Source organism: Candoia aspera, chromosome 5 (genome assembly GCF_035149785.1).
Source record: "Candoia aspera isolate rCanAsp1 chromosome 5, rCanAsp1.hap2, whole genome shotgun sequence".
NCBI lineage: Eukaryota > Metazoa > Chordata > Lepidosauria > Squamata > Boidae > Candoia > Candoia aspera.
Window position 1 is genome coordinate 37,354,919 of NC_086157.1, and position 12,468 is coordinate 37,367,386.

Genomic DNA, 12,468 nt, shown 5'->3' on the forward strand with positions numbered 1-12,468 from the left:
GATATTAAGAATTATTGGTCATTTTGAGGCTCCTTTGCCATCACCTATTTATGAATGTGTGTGAATGTCTTTTTGTAGAGCAAACAAAGAGTAGCATGCTTAGAACTCAACGCTATGCAGCCAAGCCTTCTGAACAAAGTCAAGATGGAAGAGCTTCACCTGCAAAAAAAGGTAAGTTTTTCAGGTGAGGTGAACATCTTTCTGCATCAGCAGCTTTAACAACTGCCTTTTTCATGCATGTTGCATCCCTCCTGTGCTCATTTTCCACTGATTTTTGGGCAACCATTTGCTTCATTTTGTTCTCCCCATAGAGACTGGATAACTTAATTGGCCAGCAAATGGCACCTGATGCTCATCACTGGGTGGATTTTTTTAATAGACTGCATTTTTATCTAATATTTGTTCCACTGAATTCTTGGAACTGAGCACCTTCATTTCCGTTCACCTTATCCTTGCAACAATGCTATGAGAGATTTAAGATGAGAGATGATGGCTGACCTAAGGGCACCCTTGAATGGATATCTGAATCTGCTTTAAGCCAGGAAAACCTCATATTTTAAGGCTATATCGTGTTTGTCTCTTTTAAAGTTGTTGTCTTGGTGTGTGATGCTGTGCACACCCCAGCAGTTGGTTTGCTTCCTTTGGCCTGACCTGCTATAAATGCATCTGGGTTTGTCCTGGATCTTTCCCCTGAACATTGTTGGTGTGATTGCCTAAGTGTATTCCAGCTGCTATTGCAGCTTTCTCACCTATTCAACTTGCTTTCAGTTCTCTTTAGTCTTTATATTTAACCTTCTAGTCCAGATCTTAGTCTGCTGAACTTGTATCTTCAGCATCCTGTCTTCCTGATCATCCAACCAAACAGCATTGACATGTGCAAATATAAAACAGCTTTTTAAAAAAATTTCCCCTACAGAACAGAAGACCCCAAAAGCTGAACAAAAGATAAATGAAGAGTAAGTACGTATGCAATAAAAAGGGTGGGTTCCTTCTTTTGAGAATAAACCATCATTATTGGGTTGTTCACTATGTGTTTCTTTCACTCTCTCTTTTGAAAAGCTCTTTAGTTGCCTCTTCAGCTGAATGGCTAAAGACTCACGGTTTGGTTGCTAGGAGACTCACCATAATGGATGCCTTAGCCCCAACAGCAGTTCCTCGCACAACTACTTATGTGCCAATTATAGATAAACATGTTGTTTCCAAAGTATTTGATGATGTAAGTCTCTCTCTATGCTTTTTTGCTGCTTTTAAAACATTGCATTCACAGGGTGCAATCAGATCTGCACTGCCTATTCTGTCATTTTAGTTGTGGTGGGAGGTAGCATCTAGCAGAATCTAAGAATATTTTCTTATAAATCCCTTCATTGTGAGGCTATTGTGTTTGGGGCCACCCTTTTGGTTTCCCCAGAATAATAGGATGTCATCCTCAGAAGATGGTAGTGTAGTGGCTGGTAGAGAAGACTAAGAAGAGCCAGTTGGGTCTAGTGGCTAAGTGCTGGGCTAGAAACCAGGAGTCTGTGAGTTCTAGTCCCGCCTTAGGCATGAAAGCCGGCTGGGTGACCTTGGGCCAGTCACTCTCGCTCAGCCCAACTCAACTCACAGGGATGTTGTTGTGGGGAAAATAGGAGGAGGAAGGAGCATAAGGCATGTTCCCTGCCTTGAGTTATTTATAAAAATAATAAATGCGGGATAAAAAAAATTGGTGAAGTTATGTCTCAGAAGATGTGCGACAGGGAGACAGTTGTGCCTACATTCTCCTCCTTATACCAGTAGGTGATGCTGTGCAGCACTGAGGGTTAAAAATGATGTCCCCTTTGCATGTAACAAGCTAGCTAGAAAAGAGATCATTAAATGTGTAAGGTTTGAATATAATCTCTGAGATCTTTAAATGGCAATAATAACCACCATGCACTGGCTCAATGGAAGCTAAACAGTGAAACTGGTAAATGCTGTCTCTGAGATCTGCAACAGTTCTATAGCATTCTTTTTCTGCCAATGTTCTCAAAGTGTTCCATAATAGTTTATATCTTATTGTTGCTCCAATTATGCTTCTGCTACATCAGCTTACCTGATGCTCATTTTGTTGCCAGGCAAATGTTTTGCCCTTTTTTTGGTTAAATAAATTGGGCCTTGTCGTTTATGCTGCTTGAAGTTGTCAGTTTTATTAGTTATTAATATTAATTACTTTTAGCTGTTTTCAGGCTTTTAATATCATTTTAAACCATACTGAAAATTCTATTAAAGAGGAGTATGTTAATACCCACAATAGTCTAATAAATTTGAGATTACATGGGAAAGAGCAGGGGCATTAGCTTCCTAGGCCTTTACGTACAGGAATATTAAAATGTTTTGTTTGCGTTATGCTGCAGATTTTCCCTTTTGCCCATGTGAGCAGTGATAAGAAATGTGTCACCCTGCTTAATCCTCAAGCAGTAGATCTTGATGTCTACAAAAAGAAGCTTCAGGAAGCAATAAAAACATATGAAAGGCAAGTCTGATCACAGGATTTAACCTAGTGGATATTTTTCTGGTCTGAGAACTCAAGATCACCTATTGTTAGGTTTTCATGTTATGTTTTATTGATGCTTTTATAGATGAGTTATTATTATTGTAGGGTGCCTCTTTTATGTGAATGTTCTACGCTACACTGCCTAGAATTTTTTGAGTGGATGCTGAACAGTTTTTGTAAATACTGATTGATCAGGGTGATTCTTGCACTCAGCAAAAGGAGGTATCTATGTATAGCCTTTTTATTTCTGACAGGCAGCTTGATATCAGATCAGTGGTTGTTGTGGCTCTGTTCTACTATTATGAATCTAATGGGCTTTTTAGCAAAAATATTTTTGAGAGAGGCAGCTGTGTTAGCTGTTTAGCAAAATCAAAAGAGTTTTGTGATTTCTGAAAGACCAATATTTTTATTTTCCTGTGAACTTTTAAGGATCATAGTACACATCAGTTGGAATAGTAAATGTGTTTTTCTTTAAGATGCCACAATGTCCTTTGTTGCTTTCATTATTCATGGATAGTTGGAAAGTCTAGGGCATAAATCAACATAATTTGCAACACACATTTAGCTTTATTTATATATATATGTATATATGTGTGTGTATGTATGTTATCTATGGAATTGATTTTAGGGGTTTGGAAATACTGTATTTTTTTTCAGAATTTTTAACTCACTTTGAAGAGAAAAATGCATTTTTAAATTCCACTTTAAAAATCTTGGCTTAATGTCATAGGAATTTCTTTATGATTAAAATATAACCAGGATTCCTACTGTTGATGTTTTTTAAATGGGTCACTTCTTTAATATGAATAATCCCTCCAGCCACAAAATAACAACTGTTTTAAAAACTGAAACCTATGTCAAGAAGCTGAAATATCAAGAAGACAGGGATCAGTATGGGGTAGTTTTTCCACAGTGAAAGCTTATTGCTCCTGAAGTCTCTGGCACCTAACTAGGGTTACTTTTTAAGAATGGATCATCTGGAATCTTCTATTCTGCAGGTTGCAGTTCTCAGCTTCCTTCACTGGAACTCCTTGAATGGCATGATATTGATTAACTTACAAGGTGATTCCTCTTGTTGCAGAAATGGGTATAATTGAGGCAGATCTGTCTAGCATATGCTTAAGATTCAGAAAGCCACAAAGACAATCCTTGGCATCTCCTGTTAAATGGTTAGGTAATGGGAAGGCCTCATTCAGAGGCTTTGGAGACCGTTACCAGGCCCAGAGAGGAGAATCCTGGGATCTGCTTCTATATATAATGGGTTGCTTAAGCTCATTCTTTTAGTTTATTCATTGCCTTTAAACAAGGGGGTTGCACTCTGAAAGATTGTTTCATTTACCTTTATAGGCGCCTTGATCAAATTATTTGGAAAGCATTACCACAGGAGGAAAAAGAGAAGTAAGATGCCACATTCTATTTCCGTTATCAGATGTTAATTTTTAAAAAGTGTTAATGGGATGGATGTTGTTAATGGTTGGCTTGTTTAGAACACACCATAGGTATTAAGTTTGACAAACCTTTTGTATATGTTCAGCAGTTCCCACATTCATACTGGATTGGGTAATGGAAAATATATGTAAGTTCTGTCTCTGGTGCTTTATGAATTATTGTTTTCACACATGGAAAGCATCACTTGATGCTTCTCCTGGGCTGTGAAAAAGCTTTTGTCTAACTGAGCTCAACAGAAATGTATTCAACCTGCCTTGAAAATATAATATGGTTAATTACTAGGTATCTATATGGGCCTAAGTGCCATTGGTTAATTATAACCAGGAAAGTGAAAACCAGGAGCTTGTCAGTCAATGCTCACACAATGAATTCCTCATACTGAAAACTGCCCAGTGGTAGCAAGTTAATGGGATCAAATGGAACCCCACTGGCTACTTATGTCATGCTAGTTGCTAGTTGCAGTAGCTCTTTACAATAATCTTCAGTGAATCAACAGATTTCTATGGTAGGACAAAGCAGGAGAATGCATTTTGGTACCCTTCAGATCTTTTCCATTACAAATCTTGAAGTCTCATTAAGTCATATTGAGAAAGACATATGGGAGATATAGTCCAAAATATCTGGAGGGCACAAGTTTGTTTGTTTTAATTTATTAGCTATCCAACTCCAATGGACTCTGAGGGGCGTACAAAACTAGAAGTTGCTTTCTTTTGGGTTACAAAGTCAGGATTTGGAATCTTGTTATTAGAATTGTCCTTTAAAGATCATGGATCCTTTCACTGGGATCATAACTACACCCACATGTATCTGTTTCAGCAGTGATAATGAAGTCTGTGGCACCATAAACTTTATTATTACTGATTAGTGCAACCCCACGATGAGGGAGGAGTTGTTCTGCTGACTCTTAAAGATATCATCACTAGATCCAATGGTCCTGGACGATTTTTATCCTGTCATCAACCATCGCTTTTTACAAAAGATCCAGAGAGCCTTGGAGGAAATAGATTATCAGCCAAATTTCAGACCAGGATATAGTACCAAGAAGGCATTGATCACACTTATAGATTAGCTTTAGTGGGACCAGGATGGGTGTGGTGCATCTATCCTGCTCCTCCTTGATTTCTCATTGGCCTTTGATACCATCAATCATGGTGTCTCTCTGGATTGGCTTTGTGGATTAGTTGTAGAGGCCATGGTGTTGGGTTGTGGTGATTCTCCTTTCTCTGGGGCCAGTTCTAGTCAAAGTTGGCGGGGAAAGAAAGATCTAGCCTTAATCCCCTCTTTGGTGGGATTCCTCAGGGCTCTGTACTCTCTCTGTTCATATTTAACATCTGCATGAAACCAGTGAGTGGGGTCATCTGTCAGCACAGAATTAAGTATTATCAGTGTGCTGATGATACAGTTATACTTCTCTACCCTGGGCTGACCAAGTGGTGACTTCAAGGTTCTTTCCCAGTATGTGGAAGCTGTGGGAATCTTGAGGGGGAAGAAGAGGTTTCAATTCAATCCAAAGAAGACAGAGTGGCTGTGGGTTATAGGGCCCCCTGGATCTGGACATACTACATCTTGAGTTCTGGATAGGGTTACACTCCTCCAGGTAAAACTGGTGCAAAATTTGGGGGGTCCACTTGGACTTGTGGCTTCTGCTTGAAGAGCATCTGGCAGCTGTGGCCAAGAGGCCTTTGTATAACTTCACACATTACTGGATTGGGAGGCCTTTCTCATAGGCACTCATGTTTTAGTCACCTCCTGCTTGGAGAATTGCAACATGCTGTATTATTGGTACACCGTGTACCAATGGGCTGCCATTGAAGACCCTCTAGGAGCTACAATTGGTCCAGAAATTGAGTAAGAGTGGGGCCAATATGCTTGATGCCTTTCTCAGTTTCAGTGGCTCTGGTGAGGTGGTCCTGGGGGTTACATCTTACTTTGAGTGAGGTCCCTTCATGCAGCATATGTATTGAATGAACTTTGGGCAAGTTACTCTTTCTCAGCCCAACTCACAGGGTGGCTATTGTGGGGAAAATAAGAGGAGGAAGGAGTATTAGGTATGTTCACCATCTTGAGTTATTTATAAAAATAATAAAGACAGGATAGAAAAGAAAGAAATGTTGGTCAATTGAGGAGGCCTCAAGTTTTTCCCCACAATTTAGCTCGGGATATGGAATCCAGTGATGCTTTGAAATCAGTGAAAGTGGCATAAAGGGAGGTTGTGTTGTGGGAGGAGTATTTTTCAATGAGGTGTTGGAGTACTAGACACTGATCAATGGCAGGTCAGCCTTTCCTAAAGCCAGCTTGCTCCTCTGCAAGTATGTTTTCTTGTTCCAGCTAGTCCAGGAATTTCCACTGTAGATGTCTTGTATAGAGTTTGCTGATTGTGTTGAGGAGGCTGATCGGTTTATAATTAGCAGGATCATCATTTTTTCCTTTTTTATATATAGGGACAATGATCGCAAGCCCCCAATCCTTGGGGACTTGGCCATAGGTATCGATGCAGGTAAAGAGTGAGGCCAGAGTGGGGACCCAGAAGTCCAAGCTGTTTTTAATGGCCTCTGGACTCTTTGAAGTGTCAGCAGTCCAAACCATGAACTTAAAAGTAATTTCTCAAAATAAAATGGTGGGGGAGTCTGTTATACAGGCCTTGATAAGGGTAATACCAGCAGGCACTTCCTCTCCAACTCCCACACCTGTCCTTTCAACAGAGCAGTCTTTAAGCTTAACCAGCCTGAATCTGTGGCTGTGGCTTATTATGAGGAGGCTGGTGTTTTCCTTTCATCACAATCTGCTTTACTGAAATTGGCCAGGGAGGTCTGTGGGGTCACCCTCTTCTGTTGGTCTCTGAATCTGACACCTGCTCTGCAGGGCTGTCTTGGCTGTGAGAAGACTGGAACCCCAGGATCCATAGCTATTTCCTGTTTTTTTTTTTGGAAGGCTAGCGGACTTGGAGGTTGTGAAGTTGAGTAACTCTGAAAGGATTTGGCTCTTATGCTTCTGCTACCCATCAGGGATTTCTTTCCCCAGTGGCTGCTCATCAGTTCTTCTCAGTGTTTCCCTCATAGAATATAACCTGATACAGATATGGCTCTGACATCTTTATTTCTCTTCTTTTTAATACTAAAGCCGCCCAGAGTCCCTCTTCTGGGGGAGATGGGCAGTAATAAAATTTGAATAATAAATAAATAATCAGAGCTGTATAGTGTCATTTGACACAATCATTAAAATGATTTCTCAGACTCCAGTTTGTCAACACTTAGCCAATGGCTGCACTCAGCTGCATAAATCTGGACAACTACTAGATGGAACCCAAGAGATAGAAAATACTGTAACTCTTTGCTGCCACCTACTGCTTGATAGGTCAACTGGTCAACAAGCCAGTAATCATTTTGGAGAAAATATAGGGATGTACTGGAGAGGTCCACGCAATTCAACATCTCTCTCTCACACACCAAAACTCCTTTCTTGAGCTCAAAAATACTTCTGCAGTAGCTGCATCTGGGCTGCACAAGTCCGGGTGGCTACTATGTTGCCATTAACAGAGATGAATTGTTTGCTGTCATCTAGTGGTCAGCAGTCCTTGGAAAACAAATAAGAAAAGAAAAAAATCGGCTAGAGAGCCTGGACCTTACAAGCACCACTCTGCCACACACTTGGTGTTTGGCAGTTTGTGGTATCTTCCTACACCCTTGGTGACCTCACTTCAGCCAGGGAAAATCACCAATCGTTGTCTTTACATGGAGGAGCTATATGGACAGCAGAACCGCATGCTCCCATTCCAAATACATGCTAACAGTACACTGTGGGGTAGCATAATTCATGCCATTGTGATTTCCTCCCAACTCTGGGTTGGAAAGAAAGCATAGCAATGGAGCTATGGAGATAAAGCCCAGAACCCCCAGTCATATGGAGCAGATGTGGCAGAGGGTGAGCATGGAAGCAGTAGGAATCTTTTTTTCCAACAGATGCTCTCCTCTCAATGAAGGACATGTTTGATACAATTAATGCATGTGATTGATTTTGGAATGTTAGTAGCATAATACGTATAAATAATGATGATACACAATTAAGAGGTAACCTTTGTTACTAGGTTTGAACAGGATCGGCCAGTGTCCTATGTGGATCATAAAGAATCTTTGCTCCAAGCCTTAGCCAATTTAGATTGGCCTGTTGCCAGTGAGGACATTGTGTTGTTGGAAGATGAGATTCTGACAGGATTAACATACTTACAACAAGCTATTGAACTTCAAGTAGTGTCCAGAGAGGAACCCCAGAGAATTTGCCCACTCCACATCTGTCCCACTAAAGAGGTTAGTGGTTACTATTATTTATTATTGCTGTCTTTTGAAGATGTTTCCAAGGCAGCCTCCATAAATGAAGAAAAATTACAGCTGAAGAAACAGGAACAAAACTCCATAAACAAAAGCAGTTTACAATAGTGGCCCAAAATGCAGAATGTGTGATATTATTGAACATTACTTTTCAAGTATTTCCAACATGCTGCAGTGTTGAAGAGTCACAGTAGATTTATTTTTTTTACGAACTGTTGTATGTACTGAAATGGTGCAACAAGCATTAAAAATGAAAAGAAAACATGGCACCTGATCATCAAACTGGTAGCCGAAGCTAGTTTTCCAAGATGACCCATCTTGTGTATGTACTAGTAGCAGGACTTATTTTAATTTTGTTGACAGTTTTTGTAGCCCACCCCAATTTGCAGATGTGGGTAGTTTACTACAGAGTAAAAACATCAGATAATATTGAGATCACAAACACACACATGAGGTACCACAAAACAATCAACATTAAACCTTGAGAAAATAAAGTTGCTTTGATCAACTTGAAAGGCTAGGAGATGGGGGACCTGCTCAAACCATGTGGGGTAGAGAGGTCCAGAACATGTGGGCCACAACAGAAAAGGCCACACTCCTCTAATCTTGTGTGGTGGGTGGACTTTTAGTAACATCTATTGAGTGATCTTATCTAGAGTAACCTCCTGGCCTAATGTTCCTGGATGTTTATTGTATACAGCAGCTTGGAGAGATTTACTATGAGCTTATTTTGCCCAATTTTCCACAGCATTTCCAACTCGGCCTGGACTGGTGATATATGCCTAAATATCATCAACATACTGATATTCACCCCAAACCAATGGATGACCTCTCCCAGAGAGCCCATATGTATGTTAAACAAAATAGGCAACAGCTCCACACCTTGTGGTACCCCACACTGGAGCAACAACAGCTTTGAGGGCCAGCACTCCGTGACTGCAGACTAACATTGCCTACTCTAGTTGGAGTGCAACTATTATAGCATAGTAGTGCCCCCTTCTGGATGATCAAGCAAGATACTGTGGTTAATGGTACTGAATGACACTGAAAGATCTAATAGGACCAAGAGAGGTGCACTTCCCCACCAGGGTCCTCATGAAGATCTTCGACCAGGACAACCAGTCTATTTCCATCCTGTGACTTGGCCTGACTTGGCAGGGATCCAGATAATCCATTTGTTTTAAGATGCTGTCAGCTTCTCTGGGAATATTGGAAACCAGGTAAAAATGATCAAGAATAGCCAGGTCCAAGGAGGGCTTCTTAATGAGAGGGTGCACAACCATCTTTTTAAAGGGAAGTAGCATTCCTCCCTCCCCCAAAGAAGCATCAATAATTTCTTTGCATCTGGCTGCCTGTGGCCCATTGGTCTAGGGCATTGGTCTAGCCCTCAGGTGTCAAAGCTCATACCACAGAGTTCATGCTGTATCCATTTTCTCAGACCCAATAAGCTCAAAGGAATACCAGTTAACAACACAAGATCCAACTTAACTCACCACAGTGAATTATATTTTCTGACAAGTTTGTGAACAATTAGTTTATGGTGGACAAAATGAAGACAAAGTGTAATCAGGAAGTGGCATTGCTTCCTAGGTATTCATACTTACGTATTTAAACTTAGATTTTCCCTTGCCCAACATTGTTTGGTAGACTGGAAGTGGTTATCCACATCCTGCTCAGTGCAATATTTGCTGCTTTATAACAGGGCTAGGAAGCTTATGGCCCTGTAGATGCGGAAATAAAACTTCCAGCACACTGATCAGCTGGGATTTGTAGTTCAAAGACATCTGCAGGGCAACAGGTTCCTTACCCCTGCTTTAAGAGACAAGGTACGCATAATGCTACAACATTTTATTATGAAACCTCCTGAAACTCTCCCTAGTTCATCTCCTGAGGAACCTGAACTGCTTATTCTGTAAAGCTTTTGAGGGCACTTTGAAAGAGCCAATGGCATTGTTAAAACGTGGCTGCAACGTAATGTGTAGTTTGGCCCTAAAATTTCTAGTCCTGAGATGTATTCTCCCTGATTTCTTCTCCTACCTTCAGTTCAATTCATTGCAGTAGGTAGGGAGGCACCATTATCATTTTTATATCAGATATTGCCTCTTAAACATTGTGCTTACATAGAGAGAGTCTCTTGATGGTGGCAAGTAAAAAAAAATAAAATGAAAGAATCAATGAATGAATGAGTAATATTGGAAATAGCTGTTAAGGTTGCCTAAAGAGATTCTATCATGGTCTTTGACCAAGTCTCCAAGATGTACACTATTTAAACAGCTCTGAGAATGTTATGGCGATACATCCCTGAGAAAGCAAGGCCAAATAATGTGAACAGTGCAATTCCAAAGATATGCTGGCTATTTGTAGTATTACCAGCATTACTTCATATTTGAATAATGGCTTTCCTGCATTTTAGTATATACTGTATGGATATTGTATATCCAAACACATGTAAACTCTCTATTCAGAAGGTGCCTTTTGTTGCTAAAGTAAGGATTTGGGAAATGAAGCCACTCAGAGTTAGTTTGACTGGAGGAGCTTATAAGCACTGTAAATGAATGAACAAGTGAATAAATTTGTTGAACCCTTAACCTTTGCTAAAATGATAAAATTGGTGACTTTATGTGCATAATGGAGGTACTCTTGGATCTTTCAAAATAAAATAGAGATGTGTTGATTTCCTAAATCATATTTGGGGTGCAGTGGACATGAAGCATCTTTAGTTAGCTATCGGATGACTTTAAATATTCATTTCAAGGAAATGGGTACCTTTTACTTGGCTAGGAACTGATGCTTTGTTTTTTGATTGACTGATGTAATCTGTAATTTTAAATGGACAGATGATAAATGAAAACTTTTGCCTAGCAGGATTATGGTAAACCAACCATTCAGTCAGAGAAATGGGAATTATTGACAGGAAGGTTATTAAAATGCTAATAAAGACTTTTTGAAGAGGTCTTTGGCAAGCATAATCTAGGGAGCTTATCTAGCAGGAAAAAGTCAGACCTCTGGGAGATTTCCAATTGCGTGTTTCTTCAGATCCTTAAAAAAAAAAAGATAAATTTGAAAACCTTTCTTTTTACTTACTTGTTTTTTTGCTGCTATTCATTCAGCTTCTTCTGTTTCAGTTGGAAGCCCTATGTTAATGTGCCATACCCTCTTCCAAAGATCAGTGTACATAAGATTTCAGTTTTAATAGTTATACACAGAAATGATCAACCCATAAACAACCCAAAAGCAAGATACAAGAATTTGGGTATTAGGCTATTTAAGGGTCTTTTTCCTAGTCTGCTGTGTAGGGACAGTGATCGTATCTACCAAGGCAAATCCTTTATTTCACCCACAAGTATCTATACAATTATTTTGATAATGGAGATATTGGCAGGGAATCTCAAACTTTGTGGTACTATGATCCCCCAAACAATATAGACATTTGTTTGGCCTCTCTTCTGCCTCCCCTTCTCCCCCAATGAATGGCTTAGGAAGTTCAATCCTATCCTCTAGCCTTACATCTATAGTTGGTGGAAGAAAAGGTTGCAGACAAGATTCTGAGAACCAACAAGTGCATCCTGGCTGTTGGAAGCAGGGTGGTACAAATGGAACAAGCGTAGCAGAGAGATTGGGCATAGGCGGAGTCCTCCCGTATAGTCCTTCTGCTCTGCCTGGACAAGCACTTGTTCAAGCAGGGGGAAAATGAGTCCTGGCAGCAGTCCTGCTTTGCCTGGCCAAGCCTCCCAAAATGAAGTTGCTTATGTCTCCAGGTGTTCATGACCCACTTTTTGAGAACCCCTGCATTTAGGTTACTGCTGTCCGTACTTCCTTAAATATTTGATGTATACTTCTTCTCAGTACATCAGATTGGTAAATGAAACAATAATAATATTGCTGTGACCTCGATTTGTACCAACTCTTCAGCTGATGAAGAGTTCACTGGCTTATTCTGGCTCTTTTCCTCCTCCCACCGCCCTCTCCTGACTACCAACGTATGCTATAGACATGATGTGATTAACACAGAGCAATCACTTATCCTGAGACAACCTGTTTTAGCAGCCCAGTCAGAACATCATCTTTAGTAACTGTTAATCTGCATCCTTAAAGCCTTAAGAACTGAAGGGCAGAAATGTGGGCAGCATTCAAAATTTCATTTTGCTTCAGAAAAAAATAAAAAGTTTTAGTCTTTTGAATTCT

General features: G+C 40.1%; 1 protein-coding gene across 1 annotated transcript in view; it reads left to right on the forward strand.

The window, feature by feature from the left end:
• Positions 1-12,468, forward strand: part of VWA3B (von Willebrand factor A domain containing 3B) — a 94,894-nt gene that overhangs the window by 58,257 nt on the left and 24,169 nt on the right. Inside the window, 6 exon segments of the mRNA XM_063304363.1 lie at positions 79-171; positions 917-956; positions 1,060-1,216; positions 2,370-2,488; positions 3,857-3,907; positions 8,043-8,262. Of these exon segments, the coding sequence (XP_063160433.1) occupies positions 79-171; positions 917-956; positions 1,060-1,216; positions 2,370-2,488; positions 3,857-3,907; positions 8,043-8,262 (680 nt within the window).